Genomic DNA, 21765 nt, shown 5'->3' with positions numbered 1-21765 from the left:
CCTGAATGTTTGGTGTATATGCTATTATGTCCTGTGGTATAAAACAGTCAGCAGGAACAGATCATAAAGGTAAAATAGTTCAGCAAGCTAATAAAACTCAAACATGATCATCAGCAATAAATCTCACTGTCTAATCTTTCCATTTCTTGGGCTAGGATAAAAGTTGTAAAGGGCTGTACATAAGGTTAGAAATTAAACATTCTACAATTTCTATAACCTTGTAAAGTTCTATAAAGCTGGGTATGCACGCAAACCTACCCTCATATAGCTGCCTGTTCTATGAGAATGGTGTTTATAATTTTTGGGTAGCAATTTTCAGTCACAGATTTAATGATATGTTGGATTATTTTACTGTGTTTTATTGCTTGTATTCCACTTTGGGATTATTTTATAATGAACATTTCTTCAATAAATGTCTTTAAAAATAATAAATACATGCTTGATGCGATGGACAACAAGCAGTAGTAAAACATACATACTGTATATAGATTGTATGTAAAACACATACAAAACTCACAACAGAAAACTATGAAGCATTACTCAATTTAACAGAGCATGGGAACTGTGAAGCAAGCAATGGCTTTTAAGGTGTAATCTTATGGACCTTGGGATGGCCATAGGACAGTCGGAGGGAGAGCTCAGACCTCAGGGCGGGACAGCTGAGCTCTGATCCCCCTCCCCCACTCTGTCCTTGTAGAAAGATCCACGATCCCAACATGGGGAACATTCAGACCAGGCTGGTCTAAATGAACTTAGGAGGGAACTTGTTTAAAAGGGAAAAAAACTGAAGGAAGAATAACGAATACAGCGCCCCCTCCCTTCAAGCAGGAGCCCGGTAGGGCTTTGGAAGTGTCAGGGTGCTCCAACTGAAATGTAGGGTTGCCTTACTCACCTGCTAACATTCTTGGTAGCTCTGAAAAAGATAAATGGCTGCTGGGCAGCTGGTCACTCCACCTATTTAAAACTGTTCACCTGAAGTCAGGAACGCAAAGCTCTCAGTAGTTGGCACACACGACTCCATTATGCTATGTGTTGATGTGCACACTGGCTTATAGAAAATCACAGAATAGCAATTCTGAAGTTGCACACCTTGTAAACATTTTTAAAGGGGTTGGGAGTGACAGTGCACAGCTTAAAGCACCAGTTAAGAGAGATGTGAGTTCACAACTATAACATTACACTGGTCACATGAATAGGCCACTGTCATGAGCAGAGGGATCTCTGTGTGTGAGAAAGCTGATCACCAGCTGCAATTGGGATCAACTCTCTGACAAGCTGTGTGTTCAAGACTTCCCTCTTCAACATTCCCATACTGGGAGATTTGCAGTGGCAGCCAGAAATGTATCTAATGTTTGCAGAATGCAACCTATGTTCTGCATTTTGCAAGCAGTATACTGTATCATAAGCCAAACTTTATGATATTTAGGGCTGAATTCAATCCTGCCTGCCAGTGGAATGGATACCCCTCCCTGCTGCATGCCCAGCAAATCTGGGGAATAGGGGAGAGGACATAAGAACATAAGAGCCATGCTGGATCAGACTAAGGGTCCATCTAGTCCAGCATTCTGTTCACACAGTGGCTAACCAGCTGTTGGATGGGCGCCCACATGCAGGACACAAATGAACAGCAGCACCCCACCCATGCTCCCCAGCAACTGGTGTACATAGGCATATTGCCTGGGATGCTGGAGATAGCACATAGTCATCAGGACTAGTAGCTATTGAGAGCCTTCTCTACCAGGAATTTGTCTAACCCCCTTTTAAAGCCATCCAAACTGGTGGCCATCACCATAGTTTAATTATGTGCTGTGTGACGAAGTACTTGCTTTTATCTGTCCTGAATCTCCCACCAATCAGCTTTATGGGATGACCCCATTAGGTTCTGGTATTATGAGAGAGGGAGAGAAAAAGTGTCCCTATCCACATTCTCCATACCATGCATACTTTTGTAGACCTCTATCATGTCTCCCCTTGCCCTCCTTTTTTTCCAAGCTGAACAATCCCAGCTGTTGTAACCTTCCCTCATAGGGGAGATGCTCCAGCCCTCTTGATCATTTTAGTTTTCCTTTTCTGCACTTTTTCCAGCTCTACAGTCTTTTTTTAGGTGCGGTGACCAGATCTCTACACAGTATTCTAACTGTGGTTGCACCATAGATTTCTATAAAGGCAGTATGATATTCCCCTTCATGGATCACTGCCCCTTCATAGATCACTGCCTTGTTGTGGCAAAGGGGCTTGCGTAACTCAGTGAAGCCGTAAGCTATGCCATGCAGGGCCACCCAAGACGGACAGGTCATGGCAGAGAGTTCTGACAAAATGTGGTCCACTGGAGAAGGAAATGGCAACCCACTCCAGTATTCTTGCCAAGAAAACCCCATGGAACGTATCACAAGGCTAAAAGAGATGACGCCGGAAGAGGAGCCCCTCAGGTCGGAAGGAGTCCAATATACTACTGGGGAAGAGCAGAGGGAATTTCCAAATAGCGCCAGAAAGAGTGAAGCGGCTGGGCCAAAGCCAAAAGGACACTCAGCTGTGGATGTGTCTGGTGGTGAAAAGAAAATCTGATGCTGTAAAGAACAATATTGTTTAGGAACCTGGAATGTAAGATCAATGAATCAAGGTAAGCTGGAGGTGGTCAAACATGAGATGGCAAGATTGAACGTCGACATCGTGGGAATCAGCGAACTAAAATGGACACGCATGGGTGAATTTAACTCAGACCATCATATCTACTACTGTGGGCAAGAATCCCTTAGAAGAAATGGAGTAGCACTCATAGTCAACAAAAGGGTGGGAAAAGCAGTACTGGGGTACAATCTTAAAAACGATAGAATGATCTCAGTACGAATCCAAGGCAAACCATTCAACATCACAGTAATTCAAGTCTATGCCCCAACCACTGAGGCCGAAGAAGCTGAGGTTGACCGGTTCTATGAAGACCTACAACACCTTCTAGAACTAACACCAAAAAAAGATATCCTCTTCATCATAGGGAATTGGAACGCTAAAGTAGGAAGTCAAGAAATAACCGGGATAACAGGCAAGCATGGCCTTGGTGTACATAATGAAGCAGGACAAAGGCTAATAGAGTTTTGCCAAGAGAACATGCTGATCATAGCAAACACTCTTTTCCAACAGCACAAGAGGCGACTCTACACATGGACATCACCAGATGGTCAATATCGAAATCAGATTGATTATGTCTTTGCAGCCAAAGATGGAGAAGCTCTATACAGTCAGTCAAAACAAGACCTGGAGCTGACTGTACTTCAGATCATGAGCTTCTTGTTGCTAAATTTTGGCTTAAATTGAAGAACGTCGGGAAAACCACTAAACTATTCAGGTATGACCTAAATCATATCCCTTATGAATATACAGTGGAGGTGAGGAATAGATTTCAGGGATTAGACCTGATAGACAGAGTGCCTGAGGAACTATGGACGAAGGTCTGTAACATTGTTCAGGAGGCAGCAACAAAATCCATCCCAAAGAAAAAGAAATGCAAGAAAGCCAAGTGGCTGTCTGATGAGGCTTTACAAGTAGCTGAGGAAAGAAGGGAAGCGAAAAGCAAGGGAGAAAGGGGAAGATATATCCAACTGAATGCAGAGTTCCAGAGAATAGCAAGGAGAGACAAGAAGGCCTTCTTAAATGAACAATGCAAAGAAATCGAGGAAAACAACAGAATGGGAAAGACTAGAGATCTCTTCAAGAAAATCGGAGATCTTAAGGGAACGTTTTGTGCAAAGATGGGCATGATAAAGGACAAAGAAGGCAGGGACCTAACAGAAGCAGATGAGATTAAGAGGTGGAAAGAATACACAGAAGAACTCTACAGGAAAGACCTGAATGTCCCTGATAGCCATGATAGTGTGGTCACTGAACGTGACCTCGAGAGTGAAGTCAAGTGGGCCTTAGGAAGCATTAGTAACAACAAAGCTAGCGGAGATGACAGTATTCCAGGTGAGTTATTCAAAATCCTAAAAGATGATGCTGTTAAAGTGCTGCACTGAATATGCCAACAAATGTGGAACACTCACCAGTGGCCACAAGACTGGAAAACGTCAGTTTACATTCCAATTCCAAAGAAGGGCAATGCCAAAGAGTGTTCAAACTACCGTACAATTGTGCTCATTTCACATGCCAGCAAGGTTATGCTCAAAATCCTACAAGCTAGGCTTCAGCAACATGTGAACGGAGAACTACCGGAAGTACAAGCTGGGTTTTGAAGAGGCAGAGGAACTAGAGATCAAATCGCCAATTTTCGCTGGATCATGGAGAAAGCAAGAGAATTCCAGAAAAACGTCTATTTCTGCTTCATTGACTATGCTAAAGCCTTTGATTGTGTGGATCACAACAAACTGTGGCAAATTCTGAAAGAGATGGGGGTACCAGACCACCTTATCTGTCTCCTGAGAAACCTGTACGAGGGTCAAGAAGCAACAGTAAGAACCAGACATGGAACAACCAATTGGTTCAAAATGGGGAAAGGAGTACGACAAGGCTGCATATTGTCGCCCTGCTTATTTAACTTATATGCAGAGTACATCATGAGAAACGCCGGGTTGGATGAATCACAGGTCGGAATTAAGATTGCTGGGGGAATTATCAACAACCTCAGATACGCAGATGATACCACCCTAATGGCAGAAAGCGAAGAGGATCTAAAGAGCCTCTTGTTGAGGGTGAAAGAGGAGAGTGCAAAAGCTGGTTTGAAACTCAACATTAAAAAAACGAAGATCATGGCATCTGGCCCTATCACTTCCTGGCATATGGAAGGGGAAGAAATGGAAGCAGTGACAGATTTTACTTTCTTGGGCTCCAAGATCACCGCAGATGGTGACTGTAGCCATGAAATTAAAAGACGCTTGCTCCTTGGGAGGAAAGCTATGGCAAACCTAGACAGCATAGTAAGAAGCAGAGACATCACCTTGCCGACAAAGGTCCGCATAATCAAAGCTATGGTTTTCCCAGTGGTAATGTATGGCTGTGAGAGCTGGACTATAAGGAAGGCTGAGCGCCGAAGAATCGATGCTTTCGAACTGTGGTGCTGGAGAAGACTCTTACGAGTCCCCTGGACTGCAAGGAGGTCAAATCAGTCCATCCTGAAGGAAATCAACCCTGACTGCTCATTGGAAGGACAGATACTGAAGCTGAAGCTCCAATATTTTGGCCACCTAATGCGAAGAGAAAACTCTTTGGAAAAGACCCTGATGCTGGGAAAGACTGAAGACAAAAGGAGAAGGGGACAGCAGAGGATGAGATGGCTAGATAGCATCACTGATGCAATGAATATGGACTTGAGCACGCTCCAGGAGAGAGTGGAGGACAGGAAGGCCTGGTGTGTTATGGTCCATGGGGTCACGAAGAGTTGGACATGACTGAACGACTGAACAACAACAACAGTATGATATTGTCAGTTTTATTCACAGTTCCTTTTCTAATTATGCCTAAACATGGAGTTTGCCTTTTTTTACAGTGGCTGTACACGGGGTCGACATTTTCATTGAGCTAGCCACAACCCCAAGATCTCTTTCTTGGTCAGTCACAGCTAGCTCAGATCCCATCAGGTTATACTTGAAGTTGGGATTTTTTGCCCCAACATGCACCACTTTACACTTGCTTACACTGAAATGAATTTGCCATTTAGATGCCCATTCTCCCAGTTTGGAGAGATCCTTTTGGACCTCCTCACAATCCCTTTTTATTTTAACCACCCTAAATAATTTAGTGTCATCAGCAAACGTGGCCACTTCACTGCTCACTCCTAAATTCCAGATAATTTATGAACAGGTTGAAAAGCATTGGTCCCAATACAGATCCCTGTGGGACCCCACTATTTTCCCCTCCATTAGGAGAATTTCCCATGTATTCTTACTCTCTTCTTTCTGTTCTTTAACCAGTTGCTGATCCATAAGAGGACCTCTCCTCTTATTCCATGACAGCTGGGTTCGCTCAGGTGTTTTTGGTGAGGGACTTTGTCAAAAGCCTTTTGGAAGTCCAAGTAAACAATGTCTATGGGATCACCGCTGTACATGTTTATTAATACTCTCAAAGAACTCTAAAGGTTAGTGAGGCAAGACTTACCTTTGCAAAAACCATATTGATTCTTTCTCAGCAGGGCTTATCCTTCTATATGCTTACTAATTTTATGTTTAATAATGTTTTCAACCAATTTACCCAGAACATACAATAAGTTAACCAGCATGTAATTTCCCAGATCCCCCCGCATCCCTTTTAAAAAACTGGTGTTACATTTGCCATCTTCCAGTCCTCTGGTACAGATGCTGATCTTAGGGACATGTTGCATATTTTGATTGGAAGACCAGCAATTTCATATTTGAATTCTTTAAGAACTCTAGGGTGGATACCATCTGGGCCCAGAGGAGAGGAAGGGGAAGTCTCATCTGCTCATGTGATGTTGGATGGAGTCCTTAAGATTTATTATGTATTTATACAGACAGGCATTTAATTATGTATAAATACAGAATGAAATTACATCCCAATGAGAGCTAGTGTGGTGTAGTGGTTAGACTGTTGGATTGGGATTCAGGAGATCCAGGTTCCAGTCCCCACTTGGCCAGGAAGTTCAGCCGCACCTTTCTAAGCACTCTGTCCACATCCTCCTCAGGCCACATCAACTGAAACTGATCCCATAATTGGACTAGATGGTGTTCTGGACACCTCCACAGGAATTGTATCAAGGATGGCATCAAGTTCAATGCCAAATACAAGCATTTTCCTCAAAATGCTTTGCAAATTTGTCACAGCAGACCTCTGAGGTCTGCTGTTACTAGTCTAGTATGGCCAGTTTTTAATATCCGATGATCACCTGGAAAAGTTCTGCTGGGCAGCTACTCAAGGATGGGATGGAGGCAGAGAAATACAAATGCTTTGCCGCTGGCACCACCACAAAATACACACAATGTACTCTCATGTGTTTTTGGTCATATTCACTGTGAGATTTATGCCATCTGTGTTCTAGTCATTGTCCTGCCTGTCCAGTTTCCTGGTAAACCAGGGAACTGGCTGGGCTCAACAGCATCAGAGAGGACACTTGGAAGCAATTATGGCAATAACTCCTTGCATCTCACTTGTTCTGTAATGAGAACAAAGCTTCAATACATGTAGTCATGTCACCAAGGAACTTCCCAAGAGCATTCAGGAATCTTTTGGATTCCATTAGTCTCTGTGGGTGGACTATCTTAATAAGTCCACCGCCCCTGCTGAGGGGAATGGCCACTGATAATCTAAACTTCACCAATGAAGAGACAAGCATACAATTAATAAATTTAGGCTTATAAAATCCTCTTGACAGCCGCAGAGCGCGCAATCCTATCGGGATAGGTGGCCGCCTCCGAACTTGGAGGCAACTACCTATCCAATGCAGGGCAGGAGCAGCGCGGAGGGGATCTTCCCCTCTGCGTTTCAGCCGCCCTGCATTCGAGGCTAGACAGCCAATTTTGGCTGCCTAGCTGCAGGAAGTCGGAACGGCGGGGGCAGGGGGATGCTGGATGATGCATAGGAAGTGTCAGAAAGGCATGTCCGCCCTCTCTGCCCTGGCCCACCCCCAGGAACACCTCATTTTTGCTGCTCCATGCTCCTCTTACGAGCATGGAGCGTGCGGCCGATCCACACTGCCTAAGAGGCAGCGCGGGAGAGGGTGGAGATCAGTTCTCAGGGAACTGACCTATCCTATGGCCCTCTAGCCACTGACTAGTGGCCATAGGATTGTGCCCTTAGTTCCTCCTAAATGTATATATTCAGACTCTCCCAGGGGTATATATTTATCTGCCTATAACGTTTAATGTATTGAATGGCTGCATCTTACTAATGACTAGTACTACATACACACATACACATACATCAGGTTTATGGTCAGGTTTACTATCTAAAAGACACACCACAAAAGGAAAAGGGTTTTGGAGGAAGAAGAAAAAATGCAAACTCAGGCACTAGTTCTTAGTTACAACATTTTTATGAAGACTATCTGGAGGGGAAACATGGGACACAAAAAGAAAAAGGATGGGGAGGGAGGAAGAAAAAAAAAACTCTGCTAATGAGAAAAGGAGTCCAAGATGGGTGGGAGTTTTTAAAAAAGGAAATTCTCAAGGCACAATCACAAACAATTCCAACAAGAAGAAAAGGTGGAAGACAACAGAAGAAGCCAATGTGGCTTCATAAAAAGCTTAGGGATGACCTGAAAACAAAAAAGGACACATATAGGAAGTGGAAAGAAGGCCAAGTAACAAAGGAAGAGTACAGGCAGATAGCACAGAATTGCAGGGATGGCGTCAGGAAGGCTAAAGCTGAGAATGAGCTGAGGTTAGCAAGGGATGCTAAAAACAACAAAAAGGCTTTCTTCAGCTACGTACATAGTAAAAGGCAGAGGAAAGAAATGGTGGTTCAGCTATTAAATAAGGATGGCAAAACAATAACAGATGACAAAGAAAAGGCAGAGGCGCTCAATTCCTACTTTGGCTCAGTCTTCTCCCAAAAGAGGGTCTATGACTCCCCTGGCAAAGGCAAAGTACAGGCTGAAGGGGCAGGATTGCAGCTTGAGATTGATAGGCATATGGTCAAGGAACACCTAATTACTTTGAATGAGTTCAAATCTCCAGGGCCAGATGAACTGCATCCTAGAGTCATAAAGGAACTGGCAGAAGAACTCTCAGAACCGCTGTCTATTCTCTTTGAGAAATCATGGAGGACGGGGGAAGTGCCAGATGACTGGAGGAGGGCTAACGTTGTCCCTATCTTCAAAAAGGGTAAAAAGGAGGAACCTGGGAACTACAGACCAGTCAGTCTGACATCCATCCCTGGGAAAAGTCTGGAGCAGATCATAAAGGAATCCATCTGGAAGCACCTTGACAACAATGCCGTGATGACTCGAAGCCAACATGGATTTGTCAAAAACAAGTCCTGCCAGACTAATCTGATCTCATTTTTGGATCAAGTAACCTCCCTTGTAGAGCATGGGAATGCTGTAGACATCATATACCTCGACTTCAGCAAAGCTTTCGACAAAGTGCCCCATGATATCCTGATGAGCAAACTAGCTCAAAGTGGGCTAGATGAAACAACAATCCGGTGGATCCACAGTTGGCTACAGAATTGGACTCAAAGAGTGCTTATCAATGGGACCTTCTCAAACTGGGGAGAGGTAACGAGTGGGGTACCGCAGGGCTCAGTCCTGGGCCCAGTGCTCTTCAACATTTTTATTAATGACTTGGAGGAGGAGGTGCAGGGAATGCTGATCAAATTTGCAGATGACACAAAATTGGGCAGGATAGCTAATACTTTGGAAGACAGAAACAAAATTCAAAGTGATCTGGATAGACTGGAGCGCTGGGCAGAAAACAACAGAATGACATTTAATAGGGATAAATGCCAAGTTCTGCACCTAGGAAAAAGAAACCAAATGCACAGTTACAAGATGGGGGATACGTGGCTCAACCACACTACAAGTGAGAAGGATCTTGGAATTGTTGTCGATCACAAGCTGAATATGAGCCAACAATGTGATGTGGCTGCAAAAAAGGCCAATGCTATTTTGGGCTGCATTCATAGAAGCATAGCTTCCAAATCCCGGGAAGTACTAGTTCCCCTCTACTCAGCACTGGTTAGGCCTTCTCTGGAGTACTGTCTCCAGTCCTGGGCACCACATTTTAAGAAGGATGCAGACAAACTGGAGAAGGCTCAGAGGAGGGCAACAAAGATGATCAGGGGACTGGAAACAAAGCCCTATGAAGACAGACTGAAAGAACTGGGCATGTTTAGCCTTGAGAAGAGAAGACTGAGGGGAGATATGACAGCACTCTTCAAGTACTTGAAAGGTTGTCACAGAGAGGAAGGCCAGGATCTCTTCTTGATCATCCCAGAGTGCAGGACATGGAATAATGGGCTCAAGTTACAGGAAGCCAGATTCCGGCTGAACATCAGGAAAAACATCCTGACTGTAAGAGCAATACGACAATGGAACCAATGACCTGGGGAGGTGGTGGGCTCTCCCACACTGGAGGCCTTCAAGATGAGGCTGGACTGCCATTTGTCAGGGATGCTCTGACTTGGATTCCTGCAATGAGCAGGGGGTTGGACTCGATGGCCTTGTAGGCCCCTTCCAACCCTACTATTCTATGATTCTGAGTTCATATAACTAGCTGGAATGGAAACTGGTAAAGGTGAGGAGGAATCAAAAGTTGCTGGTATCTCAGCTGAGCTGAGCTGAGCGTCAATCTGCTCACCCTCTCTGCCTCTGGTGCAGCCCAGTGCAGGGGCGTCATTATTGACAGAACCACCTGGGCACGGGCCCTGGATCTTTTGAGCTCTCCTAATAGCCTTTTTTTTTTACATTTTCCCATTGACTTGCATCGGAAAACAGAAACGGCCATATCTTTTTTAGTTTGCAAGATAAATACATGAAATTTGGAGAACTGGTAGCCCCCATGGAGCTTATTGAACCTGCCCAATTTCAGGCAGTTAGGAAGAGTGGCTTTTGTGCTAGTCACAGGTAAAATTTGCTTTTTTCAAGAAAATCTGTCAAAGTAAAGAGCTATAATTTTTTTTGTGCTTCCACGTAAATTTATGGAATTTGGCAACCTGGCAGCCCCTATGGAGCTGACTGAACCTGCCAAATGTCAGACAAGTTAGGTCAGGTGGCTTTTGTGCTAGCCATGCATAAATTTTCCCTTTCTCAAAGACTAAAACAAAAAGTAAAAAACTGTCAAGCCATACAGGGGATTAGAGATCCTAATCAGAAGGTGTTTAAGGTGACCATTAGGAGGTCACTATCCCTAATCTCTGGCGTAGTTTTTTTTTGAAGTGCAAAAAAACCTCTTCCCCCCCCTACTTTTCTGCTCTTCCATGCCCGCAGTTGCAAGCTTGCTTGCAATGAAATTTTGAAGAGGGAGAAGAAAGGGAAGAAAGAGCTCCATGTGAAATACTGGTATTTCACACCACATCTGATTTTACTACCCCAGATTGGAAGTTTGGCTTCTGCAGAAGTTTAGTAGCGTCAGTACAGCAAAGGATCCAATCAGCCTCCACAAACTTCTTTCTCCCCCTCCACTTTAATTTCTCCTAAATAGCTTTAGGACTCGAATTATTCCAGAACGAGGGTTAGGACTATGTGGCAGCATGATCAAAGAATTGCTGAGGCTTTTAAATAGGATCTACAGTTTTAAAAAAGCTAGAAAAAGCCCTCAGCCACCTTACCTCATAAAGTTAATTTAAGTACATGTAATCCTCACAAACCCTCCACAGCCTTCCAAATTCTTCTGAAGTACTACCTCTCTGAAAGGAGCCACTTGGCTCTTTTTTCTCTACACCCTGTCCCAACACATTTCCAATCACCATTCTTTTCTTCTCCCCTCCCCTCCCCTGTTCTTTCTTTCTCTTTTTTATTCCACCCAGAGCATATCTTGGGGAATTCTTAAAGAGAATTCTCTTCGGGGGGCAAGAGTTCTGAACTGTATTTGACTTTATACAAACAGACAAGAGGGTTGGGTTTTCTCCTTCTCACTCAAGTATTTGAGAAAAGTGGGTTCACATGGTTGCAGAGAAACAAATCTGGGGCTGTTTTGTCAGTTGCCATTATCCAGCCATAGGAAGGGCTGTAGCTCAGTGGCAGAGCACGTGCTTGGCATGCAGAAGGTCCCGGGTTCGATCCCCAGCATCTCCAGGTAGGGCGAGGAAAGAATCTGGCCTGAAACCCTGGAAAGCCACTGCTGCCAGTCAGTGTCAACAATACCGGTTTAGATGGACCCAGGGTCTGACTCGGTATCAGGCAGCTTCCTATGTTCCTATGAACAGAAAGCTTTAATAAAAATAAGAGTTTGGGGTTTGTTTTTTAAGTGGAGGGGCGATAAATACTGCTCATTTATACAAGCCTATGTATGCCTACTCAGAAGCCCCATTATTTAATGAGGCTTACCCTCAGGAAAGCATGCATAGGATTCCAGCACAAGTTACTTTTGCAGGGAGGTTTGCACCCTGATGTTCTGCATGTTTACTCAGAAATAAGTCCTGAGATGTGGGCATGGTACTGCAGGCTTAATACAGTGCCTACCCAATTCTGTCTAATGAACTGAATACTCAGCTCAGTGCTATGCACGTTTTGTCGTGTGTGTGCATGCGTGCACGCGCACGTGTGTTTGCATGAACTCTAGCTTAAGTGGTGATAGAAAGGCACTTAGTACGTGCTCCGAGTTTCTCCATAACTTAACCCTAGTTTTGAAAACAGACTCATTGCCTCAATCTTGGCACAAATGAAGTCTTGGCACAAATGGGGAGTTATGGGGAGGAAGATACAATGAGAGCTTGTGCATAACAAGGAGGAGGTAGAGGAGAGTTGCACAAAACATCTGTTTTTATGAAGAGTTGCTGGAGGATGGTAAGATGAGGAGGGATGGTTGCATGGAGGGAATAGAATTGGTAGGGGGAGAATGTAAGTGCTCAGTGGTGAAAGAAAAGCATTCTGCATATGCTCAGAGGCACTCTTTATTTCAGAACATAAGAAGAGCCGTGCTGCATCAGACCAAGGTCCATCTAGTCCAGCATTCTGTTCACACAGTGGACAACCAGATGCCCACAGAAAACCCACAAGCAGGACAATAGCACCTTCCCACCCATGTTCCCCTACTGCTAACATTGGTGAAATGTAAATAAATTCTAGCAATTCTAAATTTGCATTCATACATATCCTTCAGAAACTTTACAGGTTTCTTGCCTGGGGGACACCTATAATGACCTGTGCATTTGCATACAAATTTAGCCAAAAACTATTGGGGAAGTGGTAAAGGGAAGGGAAAACAAATCACTCCCTCCCCCAAATTGGAGAACTCCCCTTCCACATGAACTGCTGCACCTATCCTTCTGAAACTTTGCTGGTTTCTTACTTAGGGACAATTCTAGTCTGTCTGTGATTTTCAGAACAACGGTCCACAAGGAAAATAGCGAGAAGTATGTCCTCTTTTGGAGACCTCAAAATGTCAAGGCCACCCTTGCACAAAATTCCCTGAGGCTATCATTCTGAAATTTGGCAGACATGATCTCCTCTGATGGGGCAATGAATCCTGAAAATTTTATCCAATTCTTCCAAGTAATAAAGATGTTATTGGTAGTTCCCTTTAAAAGAAAATCAAAATATAAACCCTGCACCTATTTTTCTGACATTGGGCAGGTATAATCCCCTTCTAGGGGGCTACTATGCCTGAAATTATCATCCAGCTCTGACCAAGAGAAAAAAGTTAGTTTTTCTCTAATTTCCCATGGTAGTCAGCAGGAGACATAAAGACTAATTTTTCAAAACCTTGACTCGGGTTTGGTGCTGAGCTGAAATGGTCCGACTATAAATTGGCCAGAGCAGAAGTGGGATGTTTTCCAAAACGCTGAATCAGGGTATGAGCTGAAGTGGGGTGGGGGGTCAGTGCACCCTTCTTATGTATGTATCTATGTATGTAATCTATAGGAAATTAGTGAACAAACACACAACTGTAAGTGGGTCAGGTTAAACTAATATGATATTGTAACAATATGAAAACACACAATAACGTAGTGAGTGCTGGTAATCTCTTTAGAACAGGGTTGTTGTTAGAACATAATTATACATATGAATTGTTGTTGTTGTTCAGTCGTGTCCGACTCTTCGTGACCCCATTGACCACAGCACGCCAGGCCTTCCTGTCCTGCGCTCTCTCCCGGAGCGTGCTCAAGTCCATATTCATTGCATCAGTGATGCTATCTAGCCATCTCATCCTCTGCTGTCCCCTTCTCCTTTTGCCTTCAGTCTTTCCCAGCATCAGGGTCTTTTCCAAAGAGTTTTCTCTTCGCATTAGGTGGCCAAAATATTTGAGCTTCAGCTTCAATATCTGTCCTTCCAATGAGCACTCAGGGTTGATTTCCTTTAGGATGGACTGATTTGACCTCCTTGCAGTCCAGGGGACTCGTAAGAGTCTTCTCCAGCACCACAGTTCAAAAGCATCAATTCTTCGGCGCTCAGCCTTCCTTGTAGTCCAGCTCTCACAGCGATACATTACCACTGGGAAAACCATAGCTTTGATTAGACGGACCTTTGTCGGCAAGGTGATGTCTCTGCTTCTTACTATGCTGTCTAGGTTTGCCATAGCTTTCCTCCCAAGGAGCAAGCGTCTTTTAATTTCATGGCTACAGTCACCGTCTGCGGTGATCTTGGAGCCCAAGAAAATAAAATCTGTCACTGCTTCCAATTCTTCCCCTTCTATATGCCAGGAAGTGATGGGGCCAGATGCCATGATCTTCGTTTTTTTAATGTTGAGTTTCAAACCAGCTTTTGCACTCTCCTCTTTCACCCTCAACAAGAGGCTCTTGAGATCCTCTTCGCTTTCAGCCATTAGGGTGGTATCGTCTGCATATCGGAGGTTGTTGATAATTCTCCCGGCAATCTTAATTCCGACCTGTGATTCATCCAACCCGGCGTTTCTCATGATGTACTCTGCATATAAGTTAAATAAGCAGGGCGACAATATGCAGCCTTGTCGTACTCCTTTCCCCATTTTGAACCAATCGGTTGTTCCATGTCTGGTTCTTACTGTTGCTTCTTGACCTCGTACAGGTTTCTCAGGAGACAGGTAAGGTGGTCTGGTACCCCCATCTCTTTCAGAATTTGCCACAGTTTGTTGTGATCCACACAATCAAAGGCTTTAGTGTAGTCAATGAAGCAGAAATAGACGTTTTTCTGGAATTCTCTTGCTTTCTCCATGATCCAGCGAATGTTGGCGATTTGATCTCTAGTTCCTCTGCCTCTTCAAAACCCAGCTTGTACTTCCGGTAGTTCTCGGTTCGCATACTGCTGAAGCCTAGCTTGTAGGATATTGAGCATAACCTTGCTGGCATGTGAAATGAGCACAATTGTGCGGTAGTCTGAACACTCTTTGACGCTGCCCTTCTTTGGAATTGGAATGTAAACTGACCTTTTCCAGTCTTGTGGCCACTCTTGAGTGTTCCACATTTGTTGGCATATTGAGTGCAGCACTTTAACAGCATCATCTTTTAGGATTTTAAATAGCTCAGCTGGAATACTGTCATCTCCGCTAGCTTTGTTGTTAGTAATGCTTCCTAAGGCCCACTTGACTTCACTCTCTAGGATGCCCGGCTCAAGTTCAGTGACCGCACTATCATGGCTATCGGGGACATTCAGATCTTTCCTGTAGAGTTCTTCTGTGTATTCTTTCCACCTCTTCTTAATCTCATCTGCTTCTGTTAGGTCTCTGCCTTCTTTGTCCTTTATCATGCCCATCTTTGCACAAAACGTTCCCTTGAGATCTCCGATTTTCTTGAAGAGATCTCTAGTCTTTCCCAGTCTATTGTTTTCCTCCATTTCTTTGCATTGTTCATTGAAGAAGGCCTTCTTGTCTCTCACTGCTATTCTCTGGAGCTCTGCATTCAGTTGGATGTATCTTCCCCTTTCTCCCTTGCTTTTCGCTTCCCTTCTTTCCTCAGCTACTTGTAAAGCCTCATCAGACAGCCACTTGGCTTTCTTGCATTTCTTTTTCTTTGGGATGGATTTCGTTGCTGCCTCCTGAACAATGTTACAGACCTTCGTCCATAGTTCCTCAGGCACTCTGTCTATCAGGTCTAATCCCTGAAATCTATTCCTCACCTCCACTGTATATTCATAAGGGATATGATTTAGGTCATACCTGAATGGTTTAGTGGTTTTCCCGACGTTCTTCAATTTAAGCCAAAATTTAGCAACAAGAAGCTCATGATCTGAAGTACAGTCAGCTCCAGGTCTTGTTTTGACTGACTGTATAGAGCTTCTCCATCTTTGGCTGCAAAGACATAATCAATCTGATTTCGATATTGACCATCTGGTGATGTCCATGTGTAGAGTCGCCTCTTGTGCTGTTGGAAAAGAGTGTTTGCTATGATCAGCGTGTTCTCTTGGCAAAACTCTATTAGCTTTTGTCCTGCTTCATTTTGTACACCAAGGCCATGCTTGCCTGTTATCCCGGTTATTTCTTGACTTCCTACTTTAGCATTCCAATCTCCTATGATGAAGAGGACATCTTTTTTTGGTGTTAGTTCTAGAAGGTGTTGTAGGTCTTCATAGAACCGGTCAACCTCAGCTTCTTCGGCCTCAGTGGTTGGGGCATAGACTTGAATTACTGTGATGTTGAATGGTTTGCCTTGGATTCGTACTGAGATCATTCTATCGTTTTTAAGATTGTACCCAGTACTGCTTTTCCCACCCTTTTGTTGACTATGAGTGCTACTCCATTTCTTCTAAGGGATTCTTGCCCACAGTAGTAGATATGATGGTCACCTGAATTAAATTCGTCCATGCCTGTCCATTTTAGTTCACTGATTCCCACGATGTCGACGTTCAATCTTGCCATCTCATGTTTGACCACCTCCAGCTTACCTTGATTCATTGATCTTACATTCCAGGTTCCTAAACAATATTGTTCTTTATAGCATCAGATTTTCTTTTCACCACCAGACACATCCACAGCTGAGTGTCCTTTTGGCTTTGGCCCAGCCGCTTCACTCTTTCTGGCGCTACTTGGAAATACCTTCTGCTCTTCCCCAGTAGTATATTGGACACCTTCCGACCTGAGGGGCTCCTCTTCCGGCATCATCTCTTTTAGCCTTGTGATACGTTCCATGGGGTTTTCTTGGCAAGAATACTGGAGTGGGTTGCCATTTCCTTCTCCAATGGACCACATTTTGTCAGAACTCTATGCCATGACCTGTCCATCTTGGGTGGCCCTGCACGGCATAGCTTATGGCTTCACTGAATTACGCAAGCCCCTTCACCACAACAAGGCAGTGATCCATGAAGGGGATTCATATGAATACAATTGTACATATACTGGTAGATAACAGAAGCATCTTTATCTCGGGTATATACAAATTATAATTATACAAATTATAATTATCACAGTTGTTACAACTATGGCCCTTTTTTGTACTTGTATGTAATGGTGTGTATTGTATATACACCCATGCACAGGTGCACACACACACACACACATATATATTAGAGGTGCACTTAGGCAAATTTGTGTTATGGGCTTGGGCCCTGGATCTTTTAAGAACCTAGCAACAACCCCTGGCCTGGTGGAATGGCTGTTGATGGGTGATAGTTAAAGAAGATGAAAAGCCTGATAGAACTTACCTCTGGGCAGAGTTTCCCTTCTCTCTTGGCTGCAGCCTCGTGTTTTATTATTTATTTAGTAATGTAAAATAAAATGTGGTCCAAGGCTGCTTGCAAATGAAAGCAGTAAAGCAACAAGAATGGGTTGGATCTATTCCTGGTCATCCTTAAAAGAGCAGACCCCCACTGAAATCAATGGGCCTTAAGTTGGCTACCATGGCTCACTTAAGTCGCATTGGTTTCAACAGGCCTGCCTGCTCTAAGGATGCCCAAGTCTGGAACTTGAGTTCGCCACCACGACTAAGTCCCATTGGTTTCAACGGGCCTGCCTGCTCTAAGGATGCCTATGTCTGGAACTTGAGTTCACCATCACGACTAAGTCCCACTGGTTTCAACGGTCCTGCCTGCTCTAAGGATGCCCAAGTCTGGAACTTGAGTTCGCCACCACGACTAAGCCCCGTTGGTTTCAACGGGCCTGCCTGCTCTAAGGATGCCCAAGTCTGGAACTTGAGTTCGCCACCACGGCTCGCTCAAGTCGCATTGGTTTCAATGGGCCCGCCTGCGCCAAGCGTGACCAAGTCTGGATGCAACCCAGTGTGTACGGGGGGGGGGGGGGGGGATACGGTACGTCAGGAGAAAAAGTTTTAAAGCAGACCCTTTGACGCAGACACATTCTCCCTTCCTGAGCGGGGCTCCGAAGTCGCCTCAGCCGCCTCCCTCCCCCGAGCTGGCCATTGACTGACTGACTGACTCTCCTCCGCCCTCTTTCCGGCGCCTCCAGAGTCTTCCTCCTCCTTCCCCCGCCCGCCGCTGCCACATCCTCCGCCGCCGCCGCTGGCGTCAGCCGAGCGAGCTGCGCCGCCATATTGGAGGGGAAGCCGCCGCCGCCGGTGCCGCAGGGGAGCCGAGCCGAGCCGAGCCGGCCCGGCCCGGCCCATCTCCATTCCCCCCTCCCTTCCCTTCCCTTCCCTTCCCCTCCCTGAGCGTCTGCGGCCGGCCAGCCTGCCTTGCCCCGGCGCGGAAAGCGAGGGAGGCCGCGGCCTGCTCGGGGTCTCCTCCAGCCCGCCCAGCAGGGCCCCCCGGGGCCCGCGGCTCCATCCCATCCCGTCGTCCGCCTCCTCCGCCATGACTTCCCTAACCCAGCGAAGCTCGGGCCTGGTGCAGCGCCGCACCGAGGCCTCTCGGAGCGCCGCCGCCGCGGCCGACAAAGAACGGGTGGCCGGCGGCGGCGGCGGCGGCGGCCCTGAGGAGGAAGGCCGGCGGGACGAGCAGGCCGAAGACGAGAAGGGCGACTCCAAGGAAACGCGCCTCACGCTCATGGAGGAGGTGCTGCTGCTGGGCCTCAAGGACCGAGAGGTGCGGAGCCGTCCCGGGAACGGGGCGGGATGGACCTGCGTGTCTTCGTGTGTGTATTGGGGGGTGGGGAGAGACAGTGGGGAGAGGCCTGAACGGCTCCCCGGGAGGTGCCCCTGTGTATGGGGGTCAGTGGGGGAGACGGGAGTGCTGGAGGGGGGTGAGGGGAGGCTTCGGGGAACGGATTATGAGGTCAAAGAGAGGTGTGATGGCCGGGGGTCGTTGTGAGGGAACGGCCTTGAGATTGCTATGGGCTTTGGTGTGAGTGTGTGTCGGAAAGAGAGAGAGAAAGCCCGCGGGGCTTGGTAAGTGTCAAAAGACCAATTTGAGGATGGGGTGGTGGGAATACTGTGTATGTGAGAGATGGGGAGGGAGGCATGGCTAGTAGTAACCGGGGGATAAAGGTAGGAGGTTGGGGCCAGGAGTCCTTTGGCACAGTTCCCTTAACTAACCAAGGTCCTCAGGAAATACAATAATAATAGTATCGTTGGCCTATCCGCCCTGCCATTCAGCCCACAAAGTGGCCCCGCTCCTGAGTGCAATCATAAAATTACAATCCTCTGTGATGAATCAGATAATAGAAAACAGGAGAGAGAGAGAAGAAATGCCTGGCGTCCCAATCTGGAGTTGTGGATGAGGAGGAGAAAGGTAGGATGTTAGCATTGTTTGAAAGTAGGAGGCATGGGATTTGAAGGTGGCCATCAGCCCCTGTCTGTGAGGCCTGTCTTCCTATTTGTATACTAACATACCAGGAGAATACTTGTATCTGTTTGTTAACATGGTTATACTAGGCCGCTTTCAATTAGGTATGACTGAAAATGAGAAAGCCAGTAGTTCAATAATGTGTGTAGAAACGGGTGCAGAGAAGGTGATCTTTATTAGCAGCAAATTTGGGGAGGAGTTTCAGGCTGAACATATTTGGGTTTGACAGGAGAATTCGATAGGGCAAGAGAAACTGCAGAGTTACATGAAAACCTCTCTTCAGTTGTTAGTTTAGCCTAAAGGTTCTTGAGAGCAGGGATCCATGTAGTTGCATTTTCCTAGGCTGGCACTGCATGCTGGTTTAAGTTATGTTCTATACGCTGATGCAGCAGTGTCATAGAACTGGGGCAGTAACAGTCTTTTGTAAATTTTAGATAACTGCGACTTATGTTTCTCCCACTCAGCTTCTCCCCACATATCCTGTGGGATTCTTGGTTATGGGGTAGACGTTGGCATACCTGGAATGTGACTGGAATGTGGTTGGAATGACTAACTCAAAGAGCTGATAGGTTCTTAACTATGTGAAAAAGCTTTCCTCTTAGAACAGTTGAGGTATATGGTTGCTTAGAAATGCAGAAAACACCAAATATAAGGTTAAAATATGTGTTTTTCCCAGAAAATGTGAGGACTCATAGCATATGTTTATAAGCCTTTTTTTAGAAATGAAAAATTCTTGAAGAAGCAGATCTGGCAAACTGGTTTCATTCCTTTGAGACAGTGTTAATTGTGCAGGCTTGTCAGTGAGTGTAGTGCCATCATCAGTAAGATATTTGGGCAGCGTAAGGATATCTAGGTAGTGAAAAAGGTTCTAAACTCCTTTACAGGTTGTATGAAGCTTGTTCAAAATTGAACAAGTTAATAAAGTAATGGAGCTCTAGTTTGTATGATGCTTAAAACTGGCTGAGGAATGGAATGTTTTTATAAAATGTCCATGTAAAAAATTATGTATGTGGAATAAAACTAATCCTGCCTTTTTCATGATAGCTAGCTTCAGTTATATATCTGCATAGGGTTGTCATGTGAAGAATGTGTAGTTCAGGGTTGGGCAACATGCAGCCCATGGGTTGCATGTTACTACCAAATTTTGGTGGTAGGGTGGCAGTGGCAAAAAAGGCACATTTTCACTTTAAAATAAGTGTTTGGGGAGCACCTGATTATGCATTATGCTGGGAGCACATGTTTATGCATTAATCAAGGGGCGCACTCCCTGCAATGTGAAAATTGTTTTTTGTAGCAGTGTTAATGAGTTACAGCAAAAACAGAGGGTTTTTTGTCAACTTAAAGACTAACAGTTGTTATAATGGTGTAAGCTTAGGCACCCATGACATCTTGATCTTATACATCCTCATGTTTTATTGACTTTACTGAATAATTATAGTTAAATAGCACTATAATTCCTTATGCAGTGGTTATAATTGCACATCACTTTAAGCCAGGAATCCTGGTTTAATAAAGCAGAATGTGAATGATTGCTGTGCTGGTGTACTCTGCCCATTCCCTTCCCCTTTTGTGCAAGAGGTTAACATATGAGAAAGGGATAGCTTTGTCTGATGTTCAAACCCAGGGAGTAAAGCAAGAGTGAACAGCCTGTGTGCACCAGCAAACATGCTGTATGGACCAAGACACAGCTCATTCACATTGTGGTTTATTGAGCCAGAATATTTGGCTTAAGCCGATGTTTGAATGTGGCTACTGTGCCTTCACTAGCCCTCAATTTTGGGGAAAGCCACAAGAGATGCTTGATACTTATGGCATGAATCGGCAGTTGGCACCTGTTTCCCTCCGAAGGTGGTTAGTTCAGATATCTGGCAAGAGTGATGACTCCCTCCTGTGGCAGCCCATTCCGCAAGGAGTGGGAGAAGGCTTGGCAGAAAGAGAGGAAAGGGGAGGCTCTGCAGCCTTTTGGTCCTGAACAGAAAAAAGTTCCCCACTCTTGGTTTAAATCACAGGTAAATAGCCCAACACCAGGTGTACAATGGTAAACCCGCAGCTTGGGCCAAGAACAAAACCTATATGTCTTGCCATGATGTCACCTTGTAGTGGGGATAGCGAAATAATTCCAAAACATATGAGAAAAAGTGCCTCCAGTGAATTGCATCTTCAGCAGTGGGTTAATGTTGCCCAACTTTCACCAGTTTCACTGATGTCCTGTAGGCCTGAAATACTAATTTCTGTTGGATGAGACATAACCTTAGGTGTAATAACGCCGCAGGTATTTTAGAGAGAAGAGCTTTCTATCACCTGGGAGGAACCCACTATTTCTTAAGGTGACACACCAGTTGTAGTACTTTGCAGACAAGAGGTCCTCATCCCAGTGGAACACAGTTTACAGTTTAGGCAAAACATAGTGATTGTATTCCTCAGAGCAAATTATGAAATATGCACAGCAAAGCCTGTGTAATAATTCTTAGCTGCTGCTCACATATGAGTACTTTTGTTTTTAATCTGTTGTCTGGCTGTTCACAGGACAAGCTGCAGAACAATTAAAAAAATAAGGCTTGCTATAATACCAAATG

The 21765-nt window shown here is 45.1% G+C and overlaps 1 protein-coding gene and 1 long non-coding RNA gene across 3 annotated transcripts in view; one reads left to right on the top strand and one right to left on the bottom strand.

The window, feature by feature from the left end:
• Positions 1 to 17929, bottom strand: part of LOC146351998 (uncharacterized) — a 35737-nt gene extending 17808 nt beyond the window's left edge. Inside the window, exon 1 of the long non-coding RNA XR_014787528.1 lies at positions 17790 to 17929. This is a non-coding gene — a long non-coding RNA (uncharacterized LOC146351998). The remainder of the gene's footprint in view (positions 1 to 17789) is intronic.
• Positions 17930 to 17961: 32 nt separating this feature from the next.
• Positions 17962 to 21765, top strand: part of GOLPH3 (golgi phosphoprotein 3) — a 41292-nt gene continuing 37488 nt past the window's right edge. For both annotated transcript variants that reach the window (XR_014787527.1, XM_084833013.1), the window contains exon 1: positions 17962 to 18490. Coding sequence is in view for 1 of the 2 variants with exons in the window: in XM_084833013.1 (XP_084689139.1) it covers positions 18260 to 18490 (231 nt within the window). In the remaining variant the exon portion in view is untranslated. The remainder of the gene's footprint in view (positions 18491 to 21765) is intronic.

This window comes from Heloderma suspectum, chromosome 2 (assembly GCF_057233095.1).
Source record: "Heloderma suspectum isolate Gila_16-S chromosome 2, 16-S_ref, whole genome shotgun sequence".
NCBI lineage: Eukaryota > Metazoa > Chordata > Lepidosauria > Squamata > Helodermatidae > Heloderma > Heloderma suspectum.
Note: the sequence above shows the minus strand (reverse complement) of the source record. Positions and strands in the feature narration are given on the sequence as shown.